This window comes from Symphalangus syndactylus, chromosome 12 (assembly GCF_028878055.3).
Source record: "Symphalangus syndactylus isolate Jambi chromosome 12, NHGRI_mSymSyn1-v2.1_pri, whole genome shotgun sequence".
In the NCBI taxonomy this organism is placed as follows: domain Eukaryota; kingdom Metazoa; phylum Chordata; class Mammalia; order Primates; family Hylobatidae; genus Symphalangus; species Symphalangus syndactylus.
Genome location: NC_072441.2, coordinates 71,511,621 through 71,529,965, shown reverse-complemented (window position 1 = coordinate 71,529,965; position 18,345 = coordinate 71,511,621). Strand labels below are relative to the sequence as shown.

The 18,345-nt window shown below is 40.5% G+C and overlaps 1 protein-coding gene across 2 annotated transcripts in view; it reads left to right on the top strand.

Moving 5' to 3' along the window:
- TBX15 (T-box transcription factor 15) overlaps window positions 1-3,943 on the top strand; it is a 119,366-nt gene extending 115,423 nt beyond the window's left edge. The window contains exon 8 of one of the 2 annotated variants that reach the window (XM_063624692.1): window positions 1,478-3,943. In XM_063624692.1, the coding sequence (XP_063480762.1) occupies window positions 1,478-2,262 (785 nt within the window). In that variant the 3' untranslated portion in view covers window positions 2,263-3,943. The remainder of the gene's footprint in view (window positions 1-1,477) is intronic. The other variant, XM_063624693.1, reaches the window with a different exon arrangement.
- Window positions 3,944-18,345: the final 14,402 nt, after the last annotated feature.

Here is an 18,345-nt window from a genome sequence, read left to right as displayed (position 1 = left end):
CTTAAACTATCTGAGAACACACTGAAGTAGGTTGGATTGAACTGGTCCTGTCTGTTGGTGCATCATCTACCTGTCTAGCTCTAACATTCGCACATCATAAGATCAACTCGTTCAAATACAGATTTAGGGACTTTTGGAAATGAAAGGAATCTGGAGTTCCTCTAACCCAAAGCGTGGTCTCTGGACCATCACCTGAGAACTTGTTGGAAATGCAAATTCTTAGGCCCCACCCCAGACCTACAGAATCAGAGACTCTAGGGATGGAGTCAGCAATCTACGCTTTAACAAGCCATCTAGCTGACTCTCATACACACTCAAGTTTAGGAAGGACTATTCTGAGTACTTAGAAATGAGGAATTTGGGTTGTATGGTTGGTTCTTAAGCCACACTGCACATCTAGGGGAGCTTTTAAAACAATACTCATGTGGAGGTTCCATGCCCAGAAACTCTCCTTTAGTTCATCCAAGGTAGGATCCTGGAACATCAGCAGTTTTAAAAGCTGCCAGGTCCTCTATGCCTGAGAACTGCTGATCTAAGTTGATTCCTCATCTCTAGATGAAGAAATTGTAACCTGCAGAGGCTAAGTGATGTGCCTAGGGTTACCTGGGCAGTTAGTGTGGCAGAGTTCTGAGCAGACCCAGATCTCCTGACTCTCAGGTCAGTTTAAGGCCTTTTTGGCTTCTTGTTCTGATAAATATTAAAACTCCGAAGACTCCATTTACAGTCTTTATTCCAGTCTCTGAGAATGGGCACGATCCTATAAAAGGAGATCAGCAGAGCCTCTGGTTCATAATGATTTTGTTTTGGGTTAGCCTTGCTTTATTCTAATCTAGCTCTTACAATTGTGTTCCCAATGTCTTCCATGTGACGCTTCAATCTCATACCCCAGGCTCCACTGCTCTGCACCCCTAGGCCTCAATTTTGACTTGGCATTCTCTTCCATTACCACATTTCCTCCGAGATTAGGGTCCTGCTTCGGTGTCCTGCATGTTTGGCTGGAAGACTAAAAATGGCAAAGTAGGCAACAGCCCTTGAATAAAATACATATTTAAAGCATTTCCATTAAGAATGGGAAAAACTGAGCTAGTGGATTTTAATGCTGACATCAGAGGTCTTATTAGAAAGTGAATTTGATGGTGAGAAATGGCAACGTGAATCTTGGAAGGTTTATTGTTATTTTTATACAAAGGACTTACTAAGGCTCTTACAGAGAAAACAAACAAAAGAATTTGGTGTTGTTTTTGATCCTTCTGGAGTGTGTGTGTGTGTGTGTGTGTGTGTGTGACTGTATGACTGTGTATGTGTCCACAGGTGGAATCACTTAGCATAGGTCTGCTGAGTTAAGAGGAAAAATGATTCTATAAAAATGAGCCCTATCTTGGACATTTGAAGGTAGCTCTTGTATGGCTTGCATGTGACTTAGGCAGACTCATCTTAAAAGACTCTGTCTCAATAGTATTCACGTTTTATTTTTCAGGAGGCAGCACAGGCACATCCCCAACCACCTCCAGCACTGGGACGCCATCCCCTTCGGCTTCTTCTCATCTTTTATCTCCATCCTGTTCTCCTCCAACTTTTCATCTGGCCCCCAACACTTTCAATGTGGGCTGTCGAGAAAGCCAGCTGTGTAATCTAAACCTCTCTGATTATCCACCATGTGCCCGAAGCAACATGGCTGCCTTGCAGAGCTACCCAGGGCTGAGTGACAGTGGCTACAACAGGCTTCAGAGTGGCACTGCTTCAGCCACTCAGCCCTCTGAAACCTTCATGCCTCAGAGGACTCCATCCCTGATCTCAGGAATACCAACTCCTCCCTCGTTGCCTGGCAACAGCAAGATGGAAGCCTACGGTGGCCAGCTGGGGTCCTTTCCCACTTCCCAGTTTCAGTATGTCATGCAGGCAGGCAATGCTGCCTCCAGCTCCTCATCACCACACATGTTCGGGGGCAGCCACATGCAGCAGAGCTCCTACAATGCCTTCTCCCTTCACAACCCTTACAACCTGTATGGATACAATTTCCCCACTTCCCCTAGGCTAGCTACAAGCCCAGAAAAACTGAGCGCCTCTCAAAGCACTTTACTCTGTTCTTCTCCTTCCAATGGGGCCTTTGGAGAGAGGCAGTACCTGCCGTCAGGGATGGAGCACAGCATGCACATGATTAGCCCTTCACCCAATAACCAACAGGCAACCAACACTTGTGATGGCCGGCAGTATGGGGCAGTTCCAGGCTCCTCCTCCCAGATGTCCGTGCACATGGTTTAAAGGCCAGTCCAAACACCACGGAGCTTTTGGCAATCAAGGCCCCAGAGTCTCCGTGGTCAGATCCTCCTCTTCGGGAGTCCAGTGCCTTTGGAAAACAGGAACTGTGTATTATTTTTTTTTTTTCTGGAGGAAAACATATACCCAAGAACAAGAGATACCTTTAAGCCAGTGAAGGATACTTGCGCTAGAATCATCCACAACTCAGTGGCCGTTCTTCTGCCTTCCCAGACCTTAGTTTTATAAAGCATTGTCTGTTCCAGAGTGGCCTTTGAAGAGACTGAATAATCACTTCGTCATAATGTTAAGGGAGATGCTAGTGTGTGGCAGCCGTGAAAAGTTACACATACACACCCACATACAGACAGACCTACCTATACATACATGCACACACACATATATATTCATACACAATTCATACATATGCAATCATACGTGCACACTGACTCTGAACTGGGTGAACTCTGTGGAGGGAGGCCCAGAATGGGTGCTTTCACCAAGAATTTGTCTATGTACAACTCTAGATGGAGTGGGCCAGCAATAGCTGCCAGTCTTTCTCCCCTGCAGCTTCCTCTGCTTCTGGAATGAACCATGTATCCTGGAGACCCTCCCCATGGATAAGAGTGGAAATACATCAGTACAACTGGACTTGGCTTCTGGAAAAAGATTGCTTTTGAACTTTGGCTCTCTTCACTTGTATGCTATCATTGATATTCCCAGTGGTGCCCATGGAAAGAGGGAGGAATGAGCAGCTGAACAGGAGAAAGACAAACAGAAAGAATAGAGAAGAGGAGTGAGGTGGAGAGCAAGACTGACAGAGAAAGTGTGAGCAATGATGAGAGTTTTAATTCACCAAGGAGATAGGTTTTTGGTTTGTCCCCCCAAACCCCGCCCACCCCACTGTAGGCTATAGAAAGAATCATGGCATTACTGAGGAGTAAACCTCTCTGGCACACTGAGCATGGTCAGGGTATTGGTCAGAGGGACAGAGCAAGGAATGCATCCTGAGCCTACAGCTTTGACCACTGCGATCCAGAAGAGAGGTGCACTATGTGGGAAGTGCTGATTCCACAGCATGCAGCCTGGTAGGGGAAGGAAAATAAAAGGGTGTGAAGAAGGAATAGTTTTATAATCTCTGAAGATGATACCAAGAGCAGAGGCAACAAATAGAGGCCTGGCCTCCAGGTGCCGGATCCAGACACCTGACCTAGAATGCCTGCCCGCTACCCTGTGGCAGGAAATATCCCCTCATGTCCCAGGGAATTGCAGATGGGTCTTCTATACCTTTCTACCTGCCCTTAGATCTCCATTTTTATCAAATAGTACATTGCATTTTGAAGTTTTGGGTTTTTTCCTTCATCTTTCCCTTTCCCTTCAAGTCTTTTAATGGTAAGAAAGCAAGTGAAGCTTGGTGCAACTAAAGTTTTTAAATGGTGTGGAAATGCAAATAATACCAAGTAAAATAATACAGATATTATTAAGATTTCTGGTTTTGAGGTGTTGTAGATAAACGTATTTATGTGCCTAGTGGGGAATCCAATATTATGAATATGAAAAAGGGGGCAATAAAAGGGTATGTAAAATATGTATGAAGAAAAGGTGTATAAAAATTTGCCCTTATGCACGGAACTCTGTTTCTAAGTGCCAAGCACAGAAAGCCGCTAAATAAAATCTTTGCAATTGTTTTCTGCATGTTTGTTTATACAGAAAAATCAAATAACAGCCTTGTGCATTTTCATCGTGCATTACAGTGAGTATAAAAGTTATATATATATATTACTGTATGTGATTTTTATATAGACCCCATGAAGTGAATATTAGCATCTTTTTATAAGTAGTAACTGCATTCCAGAGAGATTGAATGAAATTTGTAGCATTATCCAGCCTGTCACAGAGGGACCGAGGACTTGAAACCAGATCTTCTGACTCTAATGGGATTTTTGCCTTCATATTAGCTGCAGAAACCTGTGTGAGGCTAATAGTAATTGTCATTGTTACTGTGTGCCACCTGATACTATACCATGTGTTTTACATGATTATCTTATCCTCCCACAATTCTGTGAGATAGGTAATATTTGAATCATCATTTTATAGATCCAGTAACGAGCTTATAAAATGTTAAATATTTGACCAAGTGGTGGAGCTGGCAATCTGACCTTAGGGTCTGTGCAATTAGCACTGTCATTCAGCAGTACCACGAGGCGCTTGGACAATCAGGAAAGAAGACGTATCTTAAGGGATAGAGGTGAGAGTGCCTCTGAGGCTGGATTTTGCTTGGTATATTGAACAATAAGTATACACTATCCTCCTTGAATGCATCACTGCAGCATGGGGAGAGTGGTTTTGAGTTGTCATGCACCAACTGACAACTTAGACTAAAAAAGTCTAGGACTATGCCATTTGCAAGAACTTTCATATATTATCTCACTGGAGCCTCACAATAACCATGAAAGGTGGACAGGCCAGGAAGTATTGTTTTGCAAATGGAGAAGTAAAAGATAAAGTTTGTGACCTGCCCATTCTTAAGTGGCTGGGAAGCAGCAGAGCCAGGACTTGAAACCTCTTGCTCTTGCCCCTACTCCAGACTGTTTCCTGGTGGACAGTTACATTGGTTGCTCACTGACCCATTTCATCAGGGTTTGATTTGGTGGGCTCAGGTTGCCAACCACCACAGCCATTCACTGGAAATGGAGGTTGGTTTGGGAGAGCAAAAACCTTATTCATTACTCTGGTTTTATAAATAACTGCAGAGGGTGGCATGCTAGTTAATTCCATTAGCCATCAGATCATTGCCAAAATAACTGGACAATGACTGACTGAGTACCTCCACGGATTATAGGGTGTCTGGGATTGACATGCCTCAAAACTTAGAAAACCACTCCTATTTGGAAACCTTGCATCACCCCTTGGTTTCATAATGGTATAACAAAAACAACTACATGTGAAGCTTACGGTTATTATTATTTTTTAATTTAGCAGCATACCAAACATTGTTCACTGATCTAACACCCTTTGAGGTTTGGGGTAATAGATAATCACAGTATGCCAATCAGAAAACTTGACATAGAAATCTCCATATTTTCACCCAATAGTAAGAATAATAATTTCAATAATCATTTAGAATATTAAGTACAGAACATTTTTGTAATTTGGGTTAATTAGAACAGTCCAAGTTAGTTACATCTGAATTATGGCATATGTTTCCATGTGTACCTGAAGAAGTAATAAAAATGTTTTTTAAAAGACAAATTGGATAAAGATTTGTGAAGAATATGCTCTACGCAATTCTCTTTCATGAAATAGTGAGCATTTATTGTAATTGGCATAATGATTACACAAAGGGGTGTTTACTAGAAGGATTATTCTTCTATAGTCTAAGGTGCTCCACAATTGCTCATTTTTCTGGGGGAAAGGCTATCTTATTCATCTTTGCATCCTCAATAGCTAGGACAGTTCCTGATCTATTATAGAATCTCCGTACATACTTATTGTTTAATTTGTTGACCAAAGCCTTTTTTTAAGGATGATAAGAAATGGTTGCATGGCTAAATAATATTATTTACTCCAAGTTAAAGCTACCTAAGTTAACAAAGGTTTATTGTTCTTCATATAGTATTCTGTAATAGATTAGTGTAAATTTAAATAGTAGCTAGCAAGCATCCGTTATACATAATGAACAGTAAAAATCACACCATGGTTTCTTTCTTGAAAGGGCTCGCTTTTTAGGCAGCCATTCACAATGAGGTGCATGATATAAAAGGCTCTGGAAACTCAAAGAAGATGTTTAGGGTAAGGAGAGGTTAATTGTTTTCATTGGTGAGGAAGAACTTCTACTGAGATTTTAAGGCTGCTCAGAATTTTTATAGAAATAAGAAATGGTGGGTTAAGAACAAAATAAGATTTTAAAAGACACTACAATGAATAAACATTGGAGGAAAAATGATAGCGTTTCAATTCAGGGAGCAACTTAATAAAGATAGAGATATTCATAACTTTCTTACAGCTTATAGATTAATATCTTTTTCTATGGAATATTTTTTCATTAGTGGGAGTTTTGAGAGCTGAGATCCAAGAGCAGAGCTGTTTGGTTGACGCGATTCACTGCTTAGTACTTTGAGGATTTCAGAGAGGCTCTGTTGTACCAGTTTGCATTCAGTAAGCTAAAGGAGAGTTGTTTTCCCAAGGAAACCCAGCCACAAAGATGCATTTCACAAAAGCTTTTTTGCCTATGATCATCAACTGGAGATTTGTTCCCCACACTTATGTCAAGGTTCATCAAGTTCAATTCGATACATATTATATAATGCTCTGTGTTGAGCACTGCTGTAGGCACTGAGAACGTAGCAATGAACAACCAGACATGTTCTTGCCTTTAAGGAGCTCATGGTCTATTGGGAGACTGACAATGAATACACTAGCAAGTAAATGAATAATTTCAGATTGCAATGATGACTTTGAAGAAATTAAAAATAATAGAATGATAGAGAATGACTGGGCAATGAGAATGAAGGCTTATTTAGATGTGATTTTCTAAGAGGGCTGCTCTCAGAGGGTGGTGTTTGAACTAGTACAAATATAGCCATTTTCTTAGAATTGGCTTACTCTAACTCGTGCTGAGAGCAGCCATGTGTCACTGAAAGATGTGCTCAGTTGTTATTGTATCAGCGTAGGCCAGGCATTTTTGTCTTTACAATAGCTTTGTATAGCATTGATACTAATTTTTTGAAGTCTTCTTGGGACTGGAGTAATTTAGAGACTCTTCAAAATATGAATCTATCTTCTATACAGCCCAAGTAAAACCATATTTTCATGACATTCTTAGAGGATGAGAAGCACCTTTCTATCTAACTTTGTAAAAGGTTAAAACTAATGATCAACCAACCAACTGATATCAATCAGATTAAGGATGAACAGTAATTAATAAGTAAATATATTAAATATGGCTTGGTAGTCTATAATGATCTGAGACATTCTGTTCCAGAAGGGGATTTTACTCTGGTTGAAGAGTCAAGCTACATGCATACGAAACAATAAAAGTATTAAATTAGTGGTAAAGACCATATATGCTGCAAAATTTCAGAAGGAAACTAATTTTTATTGAGTGTTTATTCCATCTTACACATTATGCAAGGTAATATCCTGTAATCCTTGCAGCCACCCTATAGGATTTATATTTCAATCCCTATTTTATAGATAGGGAAACCGAAACTTACAGAGGTTAGTAATGTGCACAAAATCACAGAACTTGCAAGTAACAAAGGCAGGGCTCCAACCCAGGCCTTTCCACTACTATATTTTTCCAAAAATGAGATTTATAGGGACTATAATAAAAAGTGGTGGGCTCATGGAGAAAGTTGAACTTGAATCGTACTTCGAAGAATTCATGGAAACTGCCTAAACTGAGGAGGAGGAAGGTGTCCTGGTGCTAGGGTGGGGCCAGCACAGTAAAGACTCATGTTCTCTGTGTGGTATAATGAGCTATGGTAGTGGGATTGAAGCAGAGGATATTCATTTTCTTGAGTCAAATCTCATAAAGTTCTCCCTGCTGTTCCCGGCACCATGACCTCTGGGTTCCCTTTCCCTATGTGAGGTGTCCTTGCTCCGTAACTTGGGCAATTCAGGATTTCCTCCAGTGTCTCAGTGGGAACCTTCAACCTGGAAAGCATCAGTAAGGCCTGGGAGGTGATGAAGAAATCAAGTTGCATCCCTCCACCCCCCCAACACCTCCACCCCACTCTACTCCCCCAGTCGGGGCCCCAGGAATAGGCTCAACTGCCACACTCCCTGAGTCAGGCTTTGCACAGAGGCCCTTGCTTTTTCCAGCCAGGCACACAGTGCCACGTGGGATGGTGAAATGGGATCTTGCTGCTTAAGGCCGAGAAAACATTCATCATGTTTTCCTTCTTAGCTCATTTTACTGCTCACAGCACTCATCTTTTATGGGCCAGCCTAACGGCATTTCCCACTTCAGATGCTTCCTACTCACAGTTTCTGCTTTTATTACACTTTACTGCAGGCTCTGCAGAGGCACAGAAAACCAAAGGGGTTTTGAGTCATTTTTAGTATTTTCACCTAGTGAAGCCAAAGTGGACAAAGGGGGCTATCAAAGGATTGCCAAGTCAACCTCTAGCAGCTCTTCTTCTCAGGGAAGCTTTTGAAATCCATGAAGAAGATTCTTGGAGCTCTCCTCATCTTGCCCACACCACGCATCCTTCCTCTACACATGGGCAGGTAGAGCCTCTCTTAGGCTGTCTCTAGGTGAGGTAACAGATAAATCTCCAAATCTTAACATAATAATGTTCATTTCTCACTCATCTCACAACTCAACATGGAGTTTCTCATTGAGTGGCTCTTCTCCAAGCAATGATTTAGGAAAACAATCTTCTTCCATTTAATGGCTCCAATATCTTCAGCACTTAGCTCAGTACCTCTCCATTCAGCTAAAAGATGAGGAGAAAGAATAAAAACTTGGGAGATAGTCATAAGCCCAGTCTTGTATTGGTGCATGACTTCCTCTCTATTCTAATGGTTAGAACTCCAATGACCACACCTAACTGAAAAGGAAACTGGGCAATATAGTCTAGCTGAGTGCATAGGAAAAAGAGGAAACAGATTTGTTAGGCATTAGGGAGTTTCTGCGAGTCCCTGAGCCAACCTATCCTGAGCCGATCTCAATCTGCTTTTCCTATAAACCCAGCAGGCAAAGATAAGGCTAATTTCTAGTCCCAGCTTCTCAGATGCTTTGCAAAGCAATCTGGAACAGTTAACTTTGCCCCACTGGGGTTCAGTTCATCTGTGAGATATATTTTTTAGTAGGATTCCTTCCTGTTCTCCTAAAACATCTTGAGGATTTATAAAATGCTGAGTGAGCTTTTCTCAAGTGATAAGTATAAACAAGAAACATTTATCAAGTGCTTATTCATGCCAGCTTAAGTGCTTTAGCTAGTACAGTGTCTTATTTAATTCCCAACGACTTTATGAAGCTGACAGTATTATTACTATACCCACATTATAGGTGAGAGAAAAATGCAGAAAGACTAAGAATCTTACCAAAGGTCACACTCAGGCGATCTGACGTTAGAGCCATTAATATTCGATAAGGCAGACTTTTAGAAAATATTTCTTTTCTTGGGCAAAATTCTGAGAATGCTACACAAGCCATGTTCCCTGGTTTAAATAAGCTTATAGTATAACAGGAATCACCTCTTGTTTGGTTTCATTCAGGAAGAGCTCAAGAATGACTTGTATATGGAAGTCATCTCCAGGGTGTCAGGATCACACTCTGCTCAGCCTGTAGTTTTTGCAGGTCTTTGCGTAATACTTCCTACCTCAAAGCAGGAGTGTGGAAGGCCTGATCATGTAATGTTATTTGCAGTCCCCAAAGATTCAGTCTGTTTGGAAACTATATTCATACATGGCTTCTGGACTAAGCTTCTGGAATTAGGCTTTGTCTAACCCTGTGACAATGCTCAGGCCTTTGACCTAAGGATGTTGCTGGTGGTGCTCCTCAGAAAGGAAGCTCACAGGGTGAGGCACCCTCTACAACAGCAACTATCTTGGGTCCCATCACTGATGAATCTTTACAGAGAAAAATTAGCTATCCCTTCATCCAGAATGGTGCCCAGAACAAATAGGCAAAATGCCACTGGTTCCATTTTCCATTTCCAGAGTGTGCTGGTCTCAGGAGGGATTTTGCTTAATCAACAGAGCCTTTTTTCTGTATTCTTGTTTTGTCTCTTTGCAACATGGGCTTACATTAAAGAGACAATGCCTCAACCATGGAAATGGAAAGACTTTTTTTAACTGTTAAGAATTAGAGAAGAGTAAGACCCTAGTAAAATAATCAGGGCAAAAGCCAAAGGATCCAGAGTTGGAAAATCTCAGTTTTCTGGTCAAACCTCTGGCATACAAAATTCCCCAGACTTAGTCTCTCAGGGACATCTTTACCATGTAGCTAAACAGAGAAAACTGGAGATGTTGAGATTAGTAAAGATTATCTCTTGGGCTCCCGGTCTATATCTGAGACAAAGGCATGCTTGTGTTTCAGTGGAGGGTGGGAAGACCATAGATAAAAAGTTGAAACAGAGGTTGAGGGGTACATATGTCTTATCAGGCAGTTTAGTTTGGTAATGTCCATGAAACCTTATACAGACTTTTGGGAAGATTTAAGGAAGATAACACTGAAGGATACTGAGGTATAGACAAAACTAAAGGCCAATCTAGGTGGCTGCTAAATTCCTTGTCTCCTACAAGGTGAAAGCATGGGGAAGTCAGTCATCCTTTCAACACCTCCCCTCCAACAAAGGCATGATAAATAAAGTTACCCTTTGAGAGTTAAACTAATTAGCCTTTTTGCAGTGACAACTCTAGTGGGCTGTATGTCCTTCTGTCTGAGTGTTAACACAAGTCATACTTAATATTTCATGACAGTAATATTGGCAACAGAAAGAGTTCTGGAATAGAATTAATTCACAGGCCTGGAAATAATTTTTACCTTAACGCATTCAACTAAACCTTCAACAATGGCTCACCAATATGTAGCGAATTTATATTTTCTGTAGGACATAGTGCTAAGTGTTGGTAATATGCAGATAAGTGAGAGCTAGTCCATCCAACTTAGGAGCTCTAATGTGTCTAGTGTGGTGACAGACCAAAAATAGAAACAATTACTGTAGTGAGGAAATGCCATGATAGAGCTAAACATGGATGCTATGGGAGAAGTTGGGTCAGCCTAAAGTTCAGGGGAGGCTTTCTGGAGACGATGATGAGTAGCTGAAAGTGAGACTGCTTAACACAGACAGAGGATAAGCTGACGACCAGTGATTATAATTAGGGTGGCCTGTCATAATGCTCCAAGGAAATGCAGAAGCCCAGTGCCACATGATGCAGTATGCCTATGGATTTCTGGAAATTTTATATAAGAGGAAATGGCTCTGGGGTGGTATGAAATAACAACGCATGGTCTAAGATTTAGAGTCTAAGGGACTAAGCACCATTAGATATGTGGAAGCTCACTTTCATAAAAAGTGCTGTGCAGCTCAAGGGGCTACACAAATCAAAACAATAGATATACGTAGGGCAGTCATCATCTTGCCATATCCTCATATCCATACTTATCCCAGAAAAGATTGCAGGAGCCTGAGCAGAGCTTCAATGTCCTTTGCATGTTTGGAGATCAATAGCACGTATGACCATGCCATCTTCACATCGGGAACATGATGACGTGAATGTGTGCAGACACTTAACCCACCACAGAAAAGCCAAGCACAGAGTGAAAAGGTCATTTGTGGGAAGGTGTGAGATGTGTGGGGAAAGCCAAATCACAGAAGAGTTACCCATGAAGGGGCCAAGTCAAGCAAGATTCAACAGGGGCCGTCTTGCCTGTTCAGGAATTTTATAAGCCCACACTCAAGGGTGCTAGCGGGACCCAGAGATCCAAAATTATGAGTTATTTAACTTGGCCTTCAGCATGACTAGCTCTTTTGTGACTTGGCTGTTCTTGGGGATGTCACACCTTGATTCTATTGGGCTTTACTGAAGAATATTTTTTTAGGTGCATTTTATGCTTCCAGTGACACAGTCCTTTCTGTTTAGAGAAAAAATTAAAGAAGAACCAGCAGTAGGGGATATATATTTATTTCAGCTCATTATCTCAAGGAAAACGTTGCTTTGAAAAGAGTTGCAGTACAAGAACACAGTCACAATGGGACCTGCTACTGTAAACAAAACATCATTTTTCTCCTACTGCATTAAACAGTAGACCCTGATTAGAACTAGGTGACATTAAGATGGAGGTGGGAGGATGGGAGAGTAACCCTTAGATTTAAATGAGTATCTATTTTTGGCTTTAGCACTCCTAAATGCCCACCACAAAAAAATCAATGGTTTAAAGTCTGAGTTCTGTCATCTGTCCAAGACAGCAGAGATTTCTTATGCTTGGACAGGATGGAGTGCTGCTGTGATGAGAGGAGATCGAGAAACTGGCCTGAAGACAAGATTAAAAAATCTGGAACAATGAGAAATGAGCAGAGACTCCTGTAAGGCCTAATGGCAGCAACTCACCAGGAGTTTGGTCTTCTAACTCTGTTTTATAGGTCAGGAGATGACAGAATGAAATATATTCTTATTTGATTTCCATTGACACCCAGCTGGAAACCGAGATTTTATTGGCATATTTTGCTTCTAAAGAAGCTACAATCTTTGGGATAAATTCAGTGGTTTTTCTGCTATACCCTGGAAGGCAAAACACAGAGAAAGAGCCCTAGACCTAGCTTTTTTTAAAAAAGCGCTGGATTTTAGCCTTTGGTCCCATTATTTATTAGCTATAAGATAGACTTCAATACCCCATAGACTATTAAAGATAATGTTAAAATAATGCAACCAAAAACCCTAATCTCATTGAGGGCCCTATAATAGATACTTGATAAATGCTAGTTGTGATGGTGTTTGCCTATCTATCTTCTGGACAGAAAACAACATGTCAGCCCAAGCTATTTAAAGAAAGACATGGTTAGATGATGACTGCCTATTCCATTAATGCCAATCTGCAGAACCATTGAACCAGTGAGAATTTTGCTTAGGTCAGATTGCAATTGATGAGAGCACCTTCCTGGTAAAGTGGGGCACCGAGTAATGCTAGTTGGATGTTTCACTGGGTCATTCATAACGATAAGCATGGCACGGATGGGCTGAAAGAGTAGTAGATTCAAGTCCCAGCTCTGCCACTAATCACCAGTTATGACAGCCTTCTGGACTTTCTGGGCTTCAGTTTCCTGTCTTTAAAATAGAGGTGTCAAAAGAGAAGATTTCTAAGTTCTTTGCCATCTCTCATGCTCCATGAAAGATAGCCGGGTCTTGTCCATGATTTTTGGCCAATCTTTGGAGTAGATTCTGTTTAAAGAAATAAATAAGAAAGATGATTAATGATAAGCTGACAAATCTCATTTGAATAGAAAATTAAACTAGAAAACTTGGGTACATCATCTCTGCCCAGGGACTTGTAAGTGCTTCTTAATACTTAGTTTTTATTGAAATATATTTTCTCTTCATAGCCATGGCACTCTGAGAAACAGAAAACCTGAAAGAAGACACTTACCCATCAACATTCGGTAGAGAAACTCCTGGATTTGGAATCACAATACAGTTCTCTCATTTGCTGGCATCAGTTTCTCTGCAGGTCACCTTCCTTCATCTATAAAATAATGACAGTTGTTTTTTACTTATGGAAAAGAAAGGACTACTAGAGTTTGAAAAATATTTGTAAACTATCCATACATATAGGCTCCTCTACTGGATTATGATGCTTAAAGACAGAAGTTTTTTCTTTTATACTTTTGATGGCATATAGTACAGTTGTGGAGTCACAGTAGGTGCTAAGTTAATGAGTTAATGAATTAATGAGTTGATCTGATAAGGACTAAATATTTTCTTTATATATTCACTTTCAAAATTTACAAAATGACTTCCTGCTTGTTGTAACAAAACGAAATACCGAAGTATATTCAACAAAAATGAAAACTGTCCCCAGATGTACTATTGTTAATGGTTTGGTATGTAGCTTTCCAGATTTTTTTCTCTAAACCTATTCAACCTACATACTCACATATATGTTTACTCTGACACATATATTCACATATATTTTTATTTCCTTCCTTTTTTTCTTTATTTGCTTTAACCAAAAAGGAATAATACCATACATATTATTCTATACATAGCCTTTGAAAAATTCATTTATCCCATAGCTGGCTGCCTATGATTCCATATTATTGATGTGCCATAATTTTTTTTTTTTTTTTTTTTTTTTTTTTTTGAGACAGAGTCTCTCTCTGCTGCCAAGGCTGGAGTGCAGTGGTACGATCTCGGCTCACTGCAAGCTCCACCTCCTGGGTTCACACCATTCTCCTGCCTCAGCCTTCCAAGTAGCTGGAACTACAGGTGCCCGCCACCACACCTGGTTAATTTTTTATATTTTTAGTAGAGACGGGATTTCACCGTGTTAGCCAGGATGGTCTCGATCTCCTGACCTCGTGATCTGCCTGCCTCAGCCTCCCAAAGTGTTGGGATTACATGCGTGAACCACTGCACTTGGCTTATGTGCCATAATTTTTATGCAGTTCACTGCAGATAATCATTTAGGTTGCTCTTATTTATTTATTTATTTATCTATTTATTTACTTATTTATTTCCAGTATAAATAATGATGAAATAGGCCTGGGTGGTGGCTCATGCCTGTAATCCCAGCACTTAGGGAGGCAGAGGGGAGAGGAAAGCTTGAGCCCAGGAGTTTGAGAGCTGCTTGGGCAACATAGTGAGGGCTTCTTCTCCACAAAAAGAAAAAAAAGCCAAAAAATGATGAAATAAAATTTTAAAATATATTTTGACTACCTATAGGCATTAAATTTTAACTAACCCTAGCTCTAGCTCCCTGTGGATCAAGTCTGCAGGAAAATTATGCAGGATTCCAAAGATAGACTTTGCTCTTAGCGGCTTATCAAGGCTTCCTCAGCTCTCTCATAATCCTAAAATGAGCAAGGCTTACTCAACAGCTGCTACCAGCCCTGGTTTCCCCAAATGGATCATCTTGTGAGCTTCAGCAGACTTGAGTGCAAACACGTTGGTTGCTGGCCCCAATAACCTCCCCGTCTTTTCAACAAATGTTCAGGGCAGGGGTGAGGTTCTCCTTGCCTCTAACCATACATAGACAATTTTAGCAATAGCTTCTCTGGCATCTGTTTTACCGGGTTCTTAATCTCAGGAGCATTAGTAACTGATACCATAAATAATATCACCGGTGAGTGGCTGGAATCTTGGGATGGGCTGAGAATTTGACCTGGAGGTTCTGGGGGATCTGACAAGAGTAGTCTTGTGGTAAACTAATATCTGTGGCAAAAAAAAAGGGTGACTCTAGCACATAGCTGAGTGGACACGCAGGTTTCCCAGCCTGGAGGTGATCCATAAATAAGATAAGGTTTCCTGACCTATCTCTGGGATTATTTGTAGTCATGGTAACAGCATGTGGTAGCTACAAGTCTGTTCTGTGACTAGGAGAGTGGGGCTTCAGACTCAGGCTGTGAGCCAGAGGTTGCCAACAGGTGGTATGTTGTTAGTAAGCATGTAAGTGCTAGATATTGAAAAAATAACTTCCTGACATTTGAAAATTGAGAAATTTTACATAAAAGTCTGGATTTCCGGTATCTCTTGGGACAAATGCAAAAGAAGATTTGGTAATTTTGAGGTCACAGTTTTATGTGGGTGCCAAGTAGGGCTGCCCCGTTGAAAGTGTCGTCAATTATCCAATTCGACAGTCCTCATGTAACCTGCTCCACTGGCATTTGAGTTTGCAACTTTTGGCTTGGATGTAATGATATTTACAACTCAAAAATTATGTTGCTGCTTATTGCTAAGTGGAAGAGGTAAGCACTCACATGATGTAAATTTAGTGGCAAACTTCAGAGTTCTCAATCCTCAATTATTTCTTCTTTTATTTACCAGAAGACAAAAATGCCAACATTAAAATCGATTTGACGATAAGTAATAGCTGACATCTGTCCTAGCAGAATTGTAATCCGCATGCTACAGATAAATAAACTAAGGCCCAGAAAGGTCAAGTACATTGCCCAAGTTCACCGAGGTGTAAGTGGTAAGTCAGTACCAGACAGCATCTCTCCAAAAATTGAACTTGGAATCAATGGATCTCATTTCTTCAGTCCCTTCCAAAGATGAAAAATGCCTCCAGGTAGAGGGAAACTTGGAGTGTTCGTCAGCTGAGACCAAAGGATAGTTAGTTGACAGCTATGTCTTCAGCTTATGGGTATCCTAGGGCATGGAATGCCCCAACGGAGAGTGGGCAGGGCACTGAGAAGAATCTTCTAGTTAAAGATCATGACTGCACAGAGGGCATGGGAAGGGCCCTGATGTTCAGGAGAATGAAATTCAAAGAACAGTCCTGATAGAAAAAAGATAACCTTAGGATAAAGAGCAAAATGCGCATCCTGAGGACTCAGGGAAATCAAGGCTCACCAACAAGATCAAGAGGATTTTAGGCTACATGTGGAGGGTGAGGTTGGAGTCAAAATAAAAATGTAGAATAAGTTGAAGCTTATGAAAAAAATAAGAAAGCTTCTTTTGCTGGAATATGCTCAGTCACTTGGGGAAGTGCCTATAATATATGACAGACAGGAGAGGGGAGAAGCAAAGTGGCCTCAGTTTCTGACAAATCCCCATTTCCTTCACCAAGAAGTGTCTCAATACTAGAAAGTGTAGAACAGGCATAAATGAATAGGAATTGAAAACCCCAATAGGCAAGAAGAGAGTATAAGAGCCGTAGAAAAAAGAGAGGTGTGACTCAGTGGAGAGATTCTGCATTTGGGATTTAGAAAGACCTGGTTGATTCCAGACTCAGCCTGACTCTAGCTGTATAACCTTGGTCAATTTTTTTTCTGTGAACCTCAGTTTTCCCAACATTGTGGTTAGGATTAAATGTGCTATGTGTATTAAATGCCTGGTACATAGCAGACCCTCAGCACAAAGCTGGGCGGACATGCAGGCTTTCCAGATTGGAGATGCTCCATAAAGGAGATAAAGTTTCCTGACCTGTTGCTGGGATGACTTGCAGTCATGGTTACAGTATTTTGTAGCTGCAAGTGCTTTCTGTGCCTCAGAGTGGGGCTCCAGATTTCATTAAGCTCAATTCTTCAGCCCAGATGAATCTAAATATGTGGGCACTACAGAAATGTATAGATGAGATGAGGAAATGGTTGGTAATTGTTAAGAACATGGATATTGAGAGAAGTCCTGGAAAATTTGGAGAAGGGCAAACATCATTATTTTGAAAGAGAAGTTGGGAGGAAGAAATTTTAAATGCTATAGACTTGACGTGAAACCCAGGAAATATTCTGAAATGTATTAGTAAGCAGATGACTTGAGAGTACTTGGAAAAGACAGCAGTGATGTCAAGGAGTCAGCCCAGGATCATTAATAAACAATTATTTCAAGCAAATACCATTGTATCTTTATGTCAGAATTACTGAGCTAATTGGTAAGGAGAATGCTATCACATAGCAAATCACATTATGAATGGGACATTTGACAAAGATTTTAAGATATTTTGGGGACAAAATAGTGAGTCATGGATTGAATGACAATACAGTCCAAGCTTGTAGAACTGAAATACTGTTAATGAGTTGACCACTCTAAATTCTTGAGGGAGCCCCCAGAGCTACACTACAGTGGGTTTTGTACTTAGCCTTATCTTCACCAAAATCTTTGTTAGCAATTTAGAAGAAAATAGATTGCGTATCAGAAAAATTTGTAACATATTATCACTGAGAGAAGAAAATAAGACACTGAACGAGGGGATCAAGATTAAAAAATATGTTAACAGCCTTCAAAATGCGTCAGTAATTAAAATTAGCGAACTTAACAGAGGTATGTATTTATTCTTACTTTTGAATTCCAAAATGTTTAGAATGTACAGAAAAAGGGGAGAACTATGTTGAAAAAGCACATGTGAAAATAAATCTGTTTTTCTCTTTCTTTGTGGAGTTGTTGACTGGAATTTCAATACAAGTCAAAGTATGTTGTGATTCTTAAAATAGCAGGTTCAATTCCAGGCTGAAGTGACTAGATTAAGTAAGAGAATACATTAGACTCCCATCAGACTATGTGTATAGTAGTGGCAATAGTAGCAGTGGTGATAGAGGTGCTGTTAGTGGTAATGGTAGCTAATACTTATTGAGCATTTCTCTACCTGACACGGTTTTTCCATGGAAGTATTAGCTTAATATACATAGCTGCATTAGATTAAGGGCTGAAAGAACTTTAAAATCTCAGTGACTTAATATAGTAAAATTTTATTCTTGCCTCTGTTGCATACCATGGGTCAAGGGAGAGATGGGGGTGAAGAAATGCAGTCATGCAGACTCAGGTTTTTTAATTTTGTAGCTCCACCCTCCTGTAAGTCCTTGGAGCTGTTTCCATTCAGTAGGCAGATGGAGAAAGACAGGGAGGATCACACACAAAAAAGATGGACTAAACCAATTAGTGAGGAAAAAATAAGAATATGTGGAAATTTGCTTTTAACCTTCT